The sequence below is a fragment of the Calliopsis andreniformis genome, chromosome 8 (assembly GCF_051401765.1).
Source record: "Calliopsis andreniformis isolate RMS-2024a chromosome 8, iyCalAndr_principal, whole genome shotgun sequence".
Classification (NCBI taxonomy): Eukaryota; Metazoa; Arthropoda; class Insecta; order Hymenoptera; family Andrenidae; genus Calliopsis; species Calliopsis andreniformis.
The window spans coordinates 290,884-306,353 of NC_135069.1; the positions used below are offsets into that span (position 1 = coordinate 290,884).

A 15,470-nucleotide genomic window follows, 5' to 3' on the forward strand; every position below is an offset into this window, starting at 1 on the left:
AACGTCAAAGTCAAACTATAGCATTTTCGATGGGATAAGAATGAAGAAAGAGAGTTATTATTAGCATTTTTAATTAATGAGAACTTTTTGACATTCGAGCGGAAGTTACACACATATGTTTCCGACGTAACTTCTGCAGAATGGTGCATGCGCACTTTATACAACCTGAATATGTCGACTGCGTAAAGTACGTTAAATAGTGTTATCATGACTAAAGCAATTTCCTTTGGTTAAGTTTATTGGTGTTGAGTTATCAGCATCATCGTGATTTGAGAGTTGAAAGTTGCAGTCACCGTTAGTACAACTAATTAACGGAATTAATCTCGCCATATTGCACATCCGAAACTAAGTATTAGAGAAAGCCTTATGTCAAGTCAGTTCAGTATTGGGGAGGCCGACGACGTGTGCCAATATGAAGAAGTTATTTTCAAAAATCGAAAATACGTCGAAAGAACCAAACAGTTATCTAGGAAAGATCTTTGTGGTGGGACGTTATACCGTAACTGTTGAAGAAATTTTAGCCGAAGGTAAGTGTTGTCTTCAACCTTGAATATTCAACATCCCCTTTACCTTTACCGCTTCATTCTTATGCTCGAAGAACATCTCTTCTATCATCTTTTACGTACTACACGCGCACTTCAGACAATTTTACAGTATTGTGCTGCAAATATTTATATTCCTACATTTCATATGACTTCTTGATATTCTCAATGTTTGACTAACATTCTTCCACAATTGCAGAATTAATTATTGTAAGTATGATGTTACAGGGGGATTTGCTATTGTATTCTTGGTTAAATCTACAAGTGGACGTTATGCTCTTAAACGTATGTATGTTAATAATGAACATGATTTGAATGTATGTAAAAGGGAAATACAGATTGCTGTAAGTAATCGAGTAATAAATTAATCGTATGAATTTTCTGAAATACCTTTTTCACATAGACATCCTTTGTTTGCAGAGTAACTTAAATGGTCATAAGAATATAATAGGATATGTGGATAGCAGTATCACTCACATAGGTGGAGGAGTACATGAACTATTGCTTTTAATGCCTTATTGCAAATCTCAAGTTCTTCAGATGATGAACAATAGGTTATTCATATAATGAATAATATAATGAATAAATTATTTATTTTTAATAGCGTATCAAATTTGACAAAAATTTTTAATATTTTTCTTTAATATTCCCAGGCTACAAACTGGTTTCAGTGAATCAGAGGTCCTTCAAATTTTTTGCGATGTCTGTGAAGCTGTATCCAGGTTACACCATTGCCAAACACCAATAATACATAGAGATCTAAAAGTGTGTATATTGCACTGTATACTATTTATTCCAATTTGTGCATATATGTTGATGATTTTAATTGACTTACATGGAATCTTCCTCAGGTGGAAAATATATTACACACTGATGCTGGTCACTATGTCTTATGTGATTTTGGTTCGGCTACAGCGAAAGTTCTTAATCCCAGTGTACACGGAGTTGCGGTAGTCGAAGAAGAAATTAAAAAGTACACAACCCTTAGTTATAGAGCACCTGAAATGGTTGACATGTATTGTGGGAAACCTATTACAACGAAAGCCGATATATGGGTAAGAAAATTTTTTCAAAACAGATATGTTTAATTCACAGAGTTGTCCGCGATATAAATTGGGTAAACGTTAATGGTTTTAGGCGTTAGGATGTTTATTATATAAACTCTGCTTTTTCATATTGCCATTCGGAGAAAGCACGCTTGCTATTCAGTCAGGAAATTTTACAATACCGGACAATTCAAGGTTTGTACTTGAAGTAAATTTATACGAGTATGTAAATTTTTCTAATATCTTGTATTTTTAACACATTACATAATAAAACTATTAGAACAACAATCAACTTTATATAGATATAGTAGAAGCCTTCATTGTCTGATACGTTATATGCTTGAGCCGGATCCTGATAACCGCCCCGACATTTACCAAGTTTCTGTGATTGCTTTCCAAATCCAGGGTAAAGAGTGCCCTGTACAGAACTTGCACGTACGTATATAATGTTGATTATTGAATACATAATGTGGATTGTGATAAGTTCTAATTGATCGTCGTATTTAAACCCGAAAGAGGGGCAGCCGGGGGGGGGGGAAGGGGTAAAGTAGTTATATATTTATATTAGAGTTCAATTTATATTTGATACGCTACATGTACATTTACTACCTTCTAGAAAGTTCCAACTCCTATTTTGGAATCGTTATCCTGTCCACCTATGGAATCTGAAAACATAAAAAGATCATCTTTGGTGAAAACACCAAAACCATCTCCTGTAGCTACAGTGGAGGGTACTTCAGTTACACCGAGACAGCGACCGAAAGGGCAGGTTGTGAGCACAGGTCCTATAAGTTTAAGTGGACAAATCGTAAATCAAATCTCTGGCCAAGGAAATCAGATGCAATTGCAAGCTACTACTGGAACTTCTGTTTCGTACGTTCAAATCGGTCAGCAACTCTCTTCGTTGAACGTACCCCAGTCTTATTTAGGGCAAAATATACAACAAAATCAGTCGTTACCGGTCCAGCCGTTGCCAGTAAACGCACAAACGCCCCCTCATCAAATGCCAGCGCAGTCAGCATCTTTCGCTCAAGCTTCGCCACAAGCTTCTATACCAAGTCAAAATGTCACATTTGGCGGGCAGCAATCGCAGGGTCTCCAGTCACAGCAAAATCAATCACAGAATCCTTTGACTGGTCAATCACCCGTCACTGCTCAAGATAAAAACACACATTATTTCGATTCGAAGTCTACAACGGATGTAACCGAAGAAAATCTAGAAGCTTTATTTCCACCATCGGGTAAGGATCTTACAAAGGATATTGATTTTTTCAAAATTTCATAATATCATATACAATAACGTTATTATGACTTTGCAGGATATCCAGATCCTTTCAAAGACGACGCTCGAACCATGCCACCGCCTACAAAAATACCACCTCTAGTAGCCCCGAAACCTGCTAAAACGTTTCCTAAAACGTCCAGTGTTTCTGCTAATTGTCCATCATCGAAGTTCACGCCTGTAACTTCGTTAACATCAAAAATAAGTACTTCAGCTGGGCCTAACAAAATTATAACACCTGGAACACCTCCAACGTTTCCAAAGCCGGTTAATAAGACGGAAAGTTTGAGTCAGAATATAAGTTCGAGTACTTCTCCACCCGATAGTCCGACAATGTCTTCTGTACGTCATAGGAGAAATGTGAGCGACACAAGTGCTTTTAATAAGTGAGTTGCACATTTGATCATTTATATAATAAATGGTATATACTCATATTGATCCATATGCGCGCAGTATTTAAATGTATACACGTGTATCGTTTTTACAGAGTATTTGCAAGTGAAACTACACAATTTCTAGCACCGTACGAAGCTTCTGTGAAATCACGTTCCGAAGATGGTACCCCTCCCGAAGTTTTATCCGATACAAGGCCTGGTTTAGGAACCAGCACCTCGCATGTACGTATTGTAAGTACATAAACTGCACAAATTCAATTTCATTTGCCTTGTCAATATTCAGTTCGTTATTATTGTTTCGCTTTCTTTTTCTTATTTACAAGACAGATAGGAAAATATTCATTTTTCTCACCCCTTGCATTGAATTTTCCTGGAGGCTATTGGACACTTATTCAGATACGGGGCGGGAAAGAAAAGATGGGTTTTCTCCGAAAATTTTTCAATTTCAAACGCGTCTACGAAGCTCAATCAATTTTTTTCACGATCTGTTGTAGGGGGAATTTAAAGTTTAAAGCCTCCTCTTTAGAATAGACCCTTGAAAATTGATGTACGATTTTTTTTCGTCGAGTTATCGCACTTCGAACGAAAAGTGCTCCTTGGCCACCGCTTGATTCAAAGTGTACCTTGGGTATCATGTCATTTAAACTTCGATAATTTGAGAAACAAAAATCGTATATGGATTTCTAAGGACTCTATTTAAAGAGGAAGCATATGCCTTTAATTTCAATCTAAAACGAATCGCGAAAAGAATGTATTAAGCTTCTTATAGACGATTGAAGTTGAAAGATATTCAGGGAAAAACCACCCTCTCTTTCTTCTCTCACACCTGAGTATAAAGGGACTTTCGGGAACCAGGGATAAGAAAGTAGAGGCTTTGCCCTTTAAAATGAGCCTAGGTTCACTGCCGTACGATTCTTTTTCACAAAGTTACACAAGTTCAAAGATCGACATTTTTGTGGGCCAAAATTAGTGATACTTTCTAGGAAGTGTATATGTATATTTTTATTTGTGCATATTCTAATATTTTGATGCACATCATCGTTACTATTTACCATACATTAATCAAGATATTAAATGTAAGTTGGTCTTTCTCCATATGCACGTTCATAGGAATGCGATTATTTAACAGAGAACTTTGAATTAGGGTGAACTTTCAAGCATAATAGCTACGGAAGGAAGATCGTTAAGTGCGGACGTGGCAGCGTGGAATCCATTTGAAGACATGCAACCGTTCAATCAACTGACCGAGGATCACATTTTTGGTGCTGAATTCGATAAGATTAGAAGAGGAAGTAATACAAGTATCAGTGGTGTGAAAAGTCGTGAAAGTCTTGTTATGACTTGTACAGATGTATCAGAGGATCCGTTTGAATCTGCACCTTTTAGTTTGCCAAGTGAGTCTTTTCAAATACGATTTATTAAAATTGAAAGGAAGAAAAAATGAACCAGTCGTAGCTAATAGACAAATTAATTAATTGCGACGTTAATATGTTAAATGAAAACGATTTGCTTTTAGGAGGAAAGAAGAGTAAACTTGGATCAAAGACTGCTGCGCTTACCGGAGGTAATGCATAGACTCCTTCGTATCCTGTCCTATTCTATTTTGGTCTCCTACCTTACGAGTCCATATACAATTTAAAGTAATGTTGTAGGTAAAGTAACCATTGACGCGTATTCGCGTATCTTATTATTTTAATTCCTCTTCAAATCGGTTAAATAATACTCGGATCTATATAACATCGTGTTTAATTTCAACTTATTCCTTTAATAGAGTGTCTTGTTTAAGATAATGAGATTATTTTAAATTGTAGGCATTAAAATGAGATAAAACAGTCGTTACATTATCTATTATTGTATGTGAACAAATACGATCGTACTTTCCTGTTTTTTATTGCTTTTTATAATATTTTTTTGTTTGTTTTCTTTACGACAGTACCTTAAAATGAAGACTGTCTTTGATTCTCTATGCGCAGGCTTACTTAGCGTTCGGTTTTGATCGTTGTTCGAAGGTTTAACATCCAGAGGAATCGCATATTATAAGGCGATTTATTTGGTGTACACGATACGTATCGATCTCGAGTATTATGAATCAGAGAGCTTAGAACGATACAATTCAATTCCATTATATGATTTATTTAGTGTGTAAAAGTTTGTTGCAATAATTGATAAGTGAAATGTTACGATTAAAGACAGATTTACACGCATTTTGCTTTGTTGGGAAGTTAACTATGTGTACATATGAAATATACACTAATTAGCCAAGATTTTGTTACGTTTCATACTATAATACGATTTGAGAGGAAATCTCACGTTGGTAATATAGAGATTTTGCACTAACCGAAGTAGTTGCTATTTCTGAAAATTACTGGTATATAATAATTCATTGATCCTTCGATTAAATTGAAATATTGAAGATAAATACTTAAAGCTCGCGTTAGAATGCACGCGAGTGGCTTCCAATGTATGAATATGTTGTGTATTTTAATACTTCGAGTTACCAAAGATAGGTTGGATCTAGTAATTTCCAATGAATCTATTTCCATGCAATAGAGATTGAAGATCTGTTAATATGAGTAAAGACAAGGATATAAACTATATGAGAAATGTATAAAAAAAAATGTAACATTTGACAGATAATATATTGCAAACAACAGATGCTAGTTGTGAATGTTATGTATGAAAGAAAGGGTAAACAGTGTGTTTTAAAGTTTACACAAAGTATATCTTCATCTAGCAAACATAGATAAGATAAAGAAAGTTTTCAAGTCAAATAGAAAGTGGAATGAAATACATTCCTTTAATGAGCACGTCTCGGAACGTGTTCAATTTGATGGTTGCCAGTTGAAAATGAAACTCATACAACGTATACTTTCTAAATTAAAGGTAGTCAAATGAAGATACGTAGTACTATATTCTATATTTTTGGTGTTCACGTATCAGTGGAGCAATTAGGATTTAGTAGTTTAGATTTTGGACAGTATGCTGGAACTTGTTCAACGATTATACAATTGGTAAGAAAGGGTAACAAATTTAAGGGCCACGACAGTAGAAATTTACTTTTAAGTAAATCACATTGTAATTTCTATACAAAACATTTGATTTGTGATTTGTTTTTAAACTCGAACAGTGGCGAATGACTTAAATATGTGTGTAAATAAACAGAAACTGGAATAAGATTGATTTCTTTCAAAGTGAAGAAGTATATATGTGTGTATAGAATTGCGAATCTGTGTGCATATGTATATGTCTATTTCAATAGCTACTACATTACATGTACAAAACAATCCATAACACGCACGTCTGATCTTTCTCTCTTTCGCTCGCTCGCTCACTCACTTTCTGTGTTTCTGGTTATCCTTCATTTGCTAATGTTAATCATTATCATTTCTTCTCCATCGTTTTTTTCTTGAGGAAAGCATGTTACCCCGTTTCTTCCCCTATCTGTCTCTTTTTCTTAGTTGATTCGCTTTATGATTCATGGCAAATGTGTACACAATTTTATCGTGTCTGCGAATCTGTAATATCACTGGAATCAGAATTGTAAGGCATGACAAATTTGGATCGTAACAATTGAAGAAAATCATTTTTATGTTCCGCATCGGACGAATAGTTTGCTACTGTGCCTACGTTTCATTCACAAAATAGAAGATCGATCTTTTTCCTTTTTATATGCACAACTGTTCTTAGATTCGTCGCTGCGCTCTACTATACTCGTGCACAGTATCTAATATTTGATGCATTCCTTCTTATAACTAATATTTTTTGATAAAAATTGTAAATTGAATTCCCATTGTCTGGAACACCCTAATAAATTTGGGAGGCCCAACAGTTGAATTCGCTCATTTGTTCGTTCCTGAAATGTTTGATCAGTCCGTGACAAAAGAAAGAAATTCTTATATAAGTACTAATGTTCCGTATCGTTTGCCTCCCATTGTGCCTATTATTCTAAAATATTCCAGACGAATCGTTTCATAATTTCTGCAGTATTTCTCTTTCTCTATAAATGCGATGCAAGGTATGAGAAACGAAGTGTGGATTTTATTAATCGTCAATATCAAATGGTCGTATGTATGGGAAAAATGGAAAAGCACTATAGGAGGCCGACAATCTCGGACATCATCTTGCTCGCTGTATTATGATAAGAATGTTACAGCAATAAACGTGTACATTAGCACATGGTATATGGAGTATTGTTTCTTTTCTCGAAACGGTGTAAAAACGCAGCAATTCTTTGGTCGTTAAACGATTCAGTATTTCTGATAGAAAATTGTATCATACGGCTGAGTTTATGTATCGATACTTACGTGTGATACATGTCATGCCATAAAATCGCATCGGTACGATACGAAGATCATTACTGCGTTTTCTTGCATATTATCCTTAACTCCCTGAATATGATTAGGACTGTTCCAGACCTTACGGTGACGGTACAATAATGCTAGGTGATGGAATACTAACAATATTACATATTCAAACAAGCTTAGGGAAATGAAGAAAGAGAAGGTACTAAAGGAGCAAGATCGAAAAGAAAAAAGATCTTAATAATTCGTCATGCTTCTATCGGAACATTTTAGTTTTTCTCATATACCATAATTGAACACTACATAGAAGATTGAGGGTGAAGCAGTAAATTGAACTGCGTACAATTCTGATGATATAATTATAATGCACCGTCTGCAGCAGACCTAATCAGACATTTCCAGTTTCTCCTTCATAGATCTTATACGTGAAAGATTTCAACGTTTCTTTATACATACAGTTAACTATCAGAATGATGTTTATATCGAGTCAATATCGAGTCAATATCGAGTCTTTAATTGATTGCAGCTATGCTGGTACCCTCCTTATATCTATAGATGAATTTTCATTATTTCGATAAATTGAGAAGTACTTGCTTGCACAATTCAGATTTCTCGTTTTCACATAAACATTCAGCTAAAATAGTAAAAAGCTTGTTTAGAGTTAGATACATGTACCTATATGTAGCAGATAAAAAGTAAAGTTAGGTAAGTATATACGAGTTACGAGTTTTATTAGATAGGTAGGTACGTACGTCCATTCAAATGCAAAATGGATAAGGGTCGAGAAATGGAAAAATATTCATTCAAATTCGATCAGTTGCTCGTTAATGCAATTTTCTTTCTTAATTTAATTCTAATTTACATATGATTAACTAAAGCTTCGAGAAAGCAGACGATTAAGAAAGCTTCCGTTTTGTAGTAAAGTTATACGAATGTTTGTGTATAAAATTGACAGATAATTGTCTTATTTTTCAGGAAAGTCTGTGAACGGTAGGCTGAGAATACCGCAAAAGCCACGGAACTCTGGAATCGAATGCATCGAAATGAGCGAAGAAACGATTCTTTTAACAAGAAATACTTCTATTTCTCCCTTGTTCATTCGACCACCCTTAGAAGACAGAACCAAATATGAAAAGCTTCCGTTCACTGCTGACGATGCATCCAGTGACAGCGATAAGGATATAACACAGCAACGGATAAAGCAAAAAAGGAACGTTAAAAATATGTTACGTAAGAAAAGAAAAATTTTACCAAGTACGAAAAAATCGAGTAACTTTATTAAAAGTTCTGCTAGTGATTTGCAAACTGTAAGTAATGAGTTTAATGTTAATCGGGACAATGGTCACGAGGTCGGCATCGACAATAGTGAATATGCTAAAAATGAAGAGCAACTGAAGGAGGTAGAGGAAGAGGAGGTAGATGAAGATGAAGAGGAAGAAAAGGAAGAGGAAGACGAGGAGGAGGAGGAGGAGGAGGAGGAGGAGGAGGAGGAGGAGGAGCAGGATGAAGAGAAGGAGGAGCAGGACGAGCAGGAGGAGGAAGAAATGGAGGAGGAGAAACATGAGGAGGGTACGAAAGAAGAAATAAGAAAGGAAATAAGAGTTAAAATAGAAAAGAACGGCAGAAAAAATGTTCAAATGGAAGACGAGAAGGTAGAAGATACTGACAACGACGTCGATGATGAGGATAATGATGATAGTAATAATGATGACAACGATGGCGATGAGGAAAAACATAAAAAGATAGATGGAATCCCTTTGGAAAGTATGCAACTTTATGATTGCTCGATTCAGCAAGCAGAACCAGTAGGCAAGTCAGTTTGTACGCAGAGAAATGAAAATTATAGGACCAGAAAATTAAAAAAGCATTATCGAAGGGGACAGCAGTTCACTATTTCTATAAATACAGATTCGAATATTGACCGTCAATATGAAGAAAAGCCACTTCTACTTAATGACGAATTTGATACAGAATTGGAAACAGGACAAGTGCATGGTGATCCGTTTGCTGGTCAGCAATATGTATCAAGTGGAAAAAATATGAAATTTTCAAACGATTGGCTGTGGAAATTCAAAGATGACGTTTTCGCTTTGGCTCCGTTCCCAACATCTGAGATTTCGAAAAAAATTAATGACGATCGAAGAAGCGAATTAAACAATATCGAACAAGATAAAGAGAAACGTTTACCGTACTTGGCTACTTCAGTTTTTACTGTTTTTAGTTCACCAACCACGTCCGAGTACACGACGATAGATATGGAAAACAAACAGTGTACTTTGGTACGGGCTACTGAACAAGATTGCGAGAGCATGAACGTTTTATTGCAGCGAAAGAAAAAAACCCAGGAACAGGAACGGCAAGAAAAGAGGAAGGAGAATAAAGAAAATGGAGAAAAGAAGATAGGAGAGAAACAAAGAAAGCAACGAGAAGAAGAGAATAAGGAAAAAGATTTGTTTGGATCTTCACCGTTTAGTCCGAGCGGGATTACTAATCCTTTTATTAATCGCACCTTGAATTATTCTACTACAGAGAACGATTTGAGTCAATCAGCGCCGGCATTTATAAATAGGAAGGCACTGTATGATAATCGTAGCGATGCCAATATTCGTTTCATTCAGTCTCGACAACCAGTCTACAACATCTGTCATATCGCGAACACTGACTCGACTTCAAGGAATACTAAGTTTGTAGGTGTCACGGCCAGTTTAAGTCATTCAAGTATTTCAGAAAAGTCTAAAGATCTTTTCGGTTCTACTCCATTCGACGAGTTGACACCTCTACGAACGAAGGAGCAACTTAGATCGAATTCTTTAAGATATTCTCAATCAACGTCTACATCGACAACGATATCGATATCGACATCAACATCGACATCGACATCGACATCGACATCGACATCGACATCGACATCGACATCGACATCGACATCGACATCGACATCGACATCGACATCGACATCGACATCAACATCGACATCGACATCGACAACGATATCAACAACGACAACATCAATATCGGCATTGGCATCGGTACCGGTATCGGCACCGACACCAACACTGACACCGACGCCGACACCGACACCGACACCGACACCGACACCGACACCAACACCGACACCGACACCAACATCGACATCGACATCGACATCGACATCGACATCGACATCGACATCATCATCGACATCGATATCGACACCGATACCGACACCGACATCGACATCAACGCTGATACAAGTTTCGACGTCCTCGTCAACATCTGCGGCTTCTGCGTCGATACTAGCATCAGGATCGGTACCTACGAATTTCATTGACGATGATTTAAACACAGTATTAATGAATAAAATAGAAACGTTGAATAGCGGCCGATCGATATGTAATTTGGAAGACGCGAGTTATTCGGTTGAACCGATCCAACACACTACAGTGGATATCGGATCTGAAATGTCACCGGAACGGATCGTTACAAATGAAATGCCGAAACAGAAAAAGGACAAATTTATTAGATCTGAGAGATCTAAATATCACTTGATCGATGAAAATCATGGGGGTGTCGTAAACATGAACGTTTTACCTTCCAAGTTACCTCATAAAAGCAAGCCTGCTTGTCATAAGAAGAATCCGAAATCTAAGAAAGGTACTGTAACTACTTCTGGTTTCAGTAACATGAGTTTTGAAGATTTTCCAAGCGATGAGAACGAAGAGAAACAGAGTAGAACGGTACAGAATATTGCACCGTTCGAAGTAATCAGAGAACCAGAAAAACGGTTTGGATCATTAAAGAGAAGAAGTAATCCGTTCACTTGAAAATGAACAAAATTGCAAAAAAAATATGTATCATAACATTTGAATGCGTTTAACGTACTATGTACGATTACTTTTAACTTTGCTAGTTCATAACAGTTACTTTACGTCTTTAGTTGATATCGTTTAAATGTTGTCATTTACAAAGTAGGTTGTATTATAAAGCAGTTCGTGCATTGCGCGCACTTCAGTTGCTTCGTAATTGAAGTCCGAACGAGAACACTACAGATCGCACCGATTCTTGTACAAGTAAATCGCTACTCACAATCGCGCTCACTAATGAAACTAATCAGATATAGATAAGAAGAAAATTTCAAGTGAAGCAAAAATTTGCTGCAATTATGTATGTATATTCCATGCAAGATCTAAACAGCCGTGGGAATAGCTAGCAAAACGACTTGTTGGTAGAATAATACCAAGCCAATAAGCGATTTGATATGGATTTGGTAGTTCGATAGAATATCTATTATGGTATAAAAAACGAAAATAACAAAAAGAAGAGGGAACGTATACACGAAAATAGAGAAAGCTCATGCATCTATTTTTGCAACCAAGTATTTTGACCATATTTCTATCTTGAAATTTTCTACAGTTTTACTCTATAATTATGGTTATTGTTACGATCTGTCCAAGTTCTCATAAATGACGCAATTTATCCTCCCTAAGGAAGTAAAGCAACTAAAATTTATCGTACACGATGATTCAATTTGTTGTCTTGTGTACTATGTATATTTTTTCTAGAATCAGAAGATCTCTGTTACAGAAATAGTTGGTATAAATTCCATTGAAACGTATTTAAGCATTCGTGATATTTAACATGAAAATAACTTAGAACGTATGCTATGTAAGATACACAAGTGTGCGAAGATAGTGTACAAAGTACAAGATGGCTTCAGAAATTAGAATATTAAAAAATGAGTTTTTGTCTCTTAATTATCTTTATTTTCTCTAATTGAAAAGATACAAACATGTTTCAGTTTTCTCAACCATTGTGTATAGTCATTCCTAAATTTTTTAAGAGAAACAACGTAAAGACAATATATCGTACGAGTATTTGTATAACTATTATACGAATGTTTGTATAAATATACATGTAAGTCTAGGTGTGCATGTATACATTGCATGTTTGTAATCCATATGTAGATAATATGTAATAGTTAACACATTATTAGGTGCCTTCTTTTGTTAATTAGCGTTTCAAGTTTGTATTCTCCACTTGCAGCTGTATAGTGTATAAACAATATTGTTACAAGATAATCAAGTCAATTATATTCCACATGTAATAATGTCATAATTATAATGCGATAGAGCAAACACACAATGCTGTGCTACACTACAAATTGTATGTTCAATTCGGTGTCTATAATGGAGAGTGAAAGTTAAAACATAGGGAGAGGAACACGGTCGAAAGTAGAAGAACAAAAAGAAGTTACTGCTCTTAGTTGTACATTAAACAGGTTTCTTTTTTTTTCTTTCTTTTTCCTAAGAATAATATAGTAGTTGAAAAATGACTCAATATAATGCAATTCTTTAGAAAAGTATAAAGCATGTTAGGATAAGAGATATATTAGTGCTTGAATCTGGAAATACCTGGAAAGAGAGCGGAGTACGAGTATCACGATATGCAAAACTGTTGCGTTATAGCGTTTGAAAATAACATTATTCGGTACTATGCGTTTACCATGATATAGTAACATTACACATTCCACATTACTTATTCATTGTTTTATACACATACTTGTACATGTCAATCCCGAATTAGGGAATGCATAAAATAGAAATGTATGTAAAACGTATTTCTAAGTCTTATTTCAATTTTATCACTGTTCTCGAATCAAGAAAATTCAATCGTTTTTTTATAGTATTTTTCTTAAATCGGTATTCGCTTTTTTTTTATAAAATTTGAATAATTTGGTACAATTTTTATATATGCTTGAAAAATTAACACAGATAATTTCCGGTAGATTGTTGTATAGAAAATTTGTATAAGTAATTAGTATCTAGAATAGTTGCGCGCACACTTAGTAAGTAACAAAATGCACTGTGTTCGTATTTAACTTATTATCTTTTTCTTTCTCTTCATCTGACATGAACTTTTCATTCAATTTACTTAATTTTGTTAGGTATATGCAAAAGAAAATACATGTTACATATGTAACGAGGAATGATATATCGCGTACATAATGAAAAGTGTTATTCTGACAGTATTATTAACAGAGAACGAAAAATGATGTCCAATATCGGCATCAAAGTGTTAACGACAGCAAAACTTATTGCGTACCATGATAACGTTGAAGAGGAATGCGAATATCCAAATAAAGAAATTGAACCACGTTGAAATAATCGCTAATTGAAGAGCGAGACCAGTGTCAATTTTCTTGCTACGGTTCCAACTACTTACGTCTGACTGTAAATAATCCATGAAGTCGAAGATTGCTCCGCATGATAGTCTGTTATGTATCACCTGTGGTAGAGAATGAAAGAAAAAGAAGGAGAGAAAGATGCAGAAAGGGAGAAGAATGTGCTGTGGTTGATATTTGCATATGTAAGTGCGTAAGGAGGATATTAAATATTTCAATATTAATGTACCTCTGCTTCACGACCTGTCGAACTTAACACTTGTATGAGCCTTTTTTTGTACTGTTCACAAGTTTTATAGTAACCATCGGTCACTACAACAGCGTGAGCTAATGACAAGCAACATAGTAAAACTGCAAGAAACACACCAGATATCCATTGCTTGTATGGACGTCTGCTTTTAGCTCTGACCATGACCGTTGTTTGGCCAGTATTTAAGTTTCTGAAAGGAAAATATATGCGTATAGTTATTCGATTAAAGGGTAAAATGAAAATGAAGTTTCAAGTTTAAAGTGTAATTTTTCACACCTAGTGATGTCGTCGTGAACTCGCACAGGCTTGTCCAAATTTCTGTTAATACAACATCTATACCCATGATATCCACCGAGACATAAACCAATTACAATTGCGGGAATCAATCCATATACTCCGAAATGACAGAGTTTGACGTCACCTCCCACAAAAGTACTAAAAGTGTTAATACCGTACAGTATGCAACCGCAGTCGACGTTAATGCAAACATCTAGAATCCATGACCAATATTGCCATGCAGTTGCCAAGCTGGTCAATGATATTACAGAGAAGATTGCAGAGGATGCATACAGTATGCCTAGTATGTATTCTGCTCGTTTTTCTTTCATCATGATGTTTTCTTCTTCTGCTTGAAAGAGAAATTCTAACTGAGAATGAAAAAAGTACAAGAAATAATTTTGAATTCGAATAAGACGAACGAAAAGAAAACAAGGTACAACTAACAACTATTTTAGCAACAGAGAAATAGCATTCGTTTCGAATTTAGATGTTCGTCAATCACTGGAATTATAGGTATTCTATCGTAATTATCTGATAGTATATTTTTCTTACCGTTTCGATCAACTGTGAGATATTTAAAGATGTACCTCAAGTCGAAATATATCTTCCTCTCGAACCGTTAACATATTACGGAAAACTCGAACGAGTCTTAAGTACATTTTTTCACTTAATACATTACTTCTGTTTCGTTCACTCGCGGAATTTTGGTATGCAAAGTCGTCCGTGTATCCGCGAATAGTTCGTACTCCTTGTTCAAATAAGCAGTGGATTTTCGTTAATACTCGTCGCAGTATCTACGAACATGAACGATTACAGAGGCAAATATTTACTCGATGAGGTAGACTTACGGTATTCTTTCAATAGATATTCATATATGATGCTGTTATTATAAGGAGCGTTAAATGAATGATTGAAATGTAAAAATTCGGAACAAAGACGGCCGGAATGAACTTTACCGAATACTCTTATGGTGGCTACATGAATCAAATGCTTCACATTTCTATCTATACATAATATATAACGTATAAATGTCGAATGGCGTAAAACAATGTGATCAGCCCTCTGTTTCTCTCTTCTTTTTCGATTCTTTTGTTACACTGGATCGAAACCTATACACGACAACCAATGGGAACCGCAAGAATACTGAACAGTAAGAAGATAAACTCTGATAAGATTATCGCGCGTTACTGACATATAAGTAATCCAGGTGCTGCG

The 15,470-nt window shown here is 35.5% G+C and overlaps 2 protein-coding genes across 4 annotated transcripts; one reads left to right on the forward strand and one right to left on the reverse strand.

Moving 5' to 3' along the window:
- Positions 1–15: 15 nt before the first annotated feature.
- On the forward strand, positions 16–13,162 carry Nak (Numb-associated kinase). 2 transcript variants are annotated; one of them, XM_076383195.1, is made up of 13 exons: positions 16–527; positions 771–886; positions 963–1,096; positions 1,196–1,307; positions 1,394–1,597; positions 1,680–1,783; positions 1,891–2,023; positions 2,205–2,829; positions 2,908–3,256; positions 3,358–3,496; positions 4,410–4,659; positions 4,782–4,829; positions 8,542–13,162. In XM_076383195.1, exons 1-13 carry the CDS (start codon positions 413–415, stop codon positions 11,367–11,369), a joined length of 5,157 nt encoding a protein of 1,718 aa, XP_076239310.1. In that variant the 5' UTR covers positions 16–412; the 3' UTR covers positions 11,370–13,162. The 2 variants fall into 2 exon arrangements, with proteins under 2 accessions (XP_076239310.1, XP_076239311.1); XM_076383196.1 differs by having other exon boundaries at positions 3,358–3,487.
- On the reverse strand, positions 12,796–14,946 carry LOC143182289 (uncharacterized). 2 transcript variants are annotated; one of them, XM_076383221.1, is made up of 4 exons: positions 14,808–14,946; positions 14,253–14,601; positions 13,956–14,166; positions 12,796–13,830 (listed from the first exon to the last, which is right to left on the reverse strand). In XM_076383221.1, exons 2-4 carry the CDS (start codon positions 14,585–14,587, stop codon positions 13,621–13,623), a joined length of 756 nt encoding a protein of 251 aa, XP_076239336.1. In that variant the 5' UTR covers positions 14,588–14,601; positions 14,808–14,946; the 3' UTR covers positions 12,796–13,620. The 2 variants fall into 2 exon arrangements, with proteins under 2 accessions (XP_076239336.1, XP_076239337.1); XM_076383222.1 differs by having other exon boundaries at positions 14,253–14,623; positions 14,808–14,913.
- Positions 14,947–15,470: the final 524 nt, after the last annotated feature.

Bases quoted from the DNA above. Each gene is read 5' to 3' on its own strand.
- Nak (XM_076383195.1), top strand. From the start codon at position 413: ATGAAGAAGTTATTTTCAAAAATCGAAAATACGTCGAAAGAACCAAAC. The intron at 1,598-1,679 runs GTAAGAAAATTT...TAATGGTTTTAG, and splicing joins CAACGAAAGCCGATATATGG to GCGTTAGGATGTTTATTATA. The intron at 3,497-4,409 runs GTAAGTACATAA...ACTTTGAATTAG, and splicing joins GCACCTCGCATGTACGTATT to GGTGAACTTTCAAGCATAAT.
- LOC143182289 (XM_076383221.1), bottom strand. From the start codon at position 14,587: ATGATGAAAGAAAAACGAGCAGAATACATACTAGGCATACTGTATGCA. The intron at 14,167-14,252 runs GTGTGAAAAATT...TTTTCCTTTCAG, and splicing joins GTTCACGACGACATCACTAG to AAACTTAAATACTGGCCAAA. The intron at 13,831-13,955 runs GTACATTAATAT...TCTCTACCACAG, and splicing joins CGACAGGTCGTGAAGCAGAG to GTGATACATAACAGACTATC.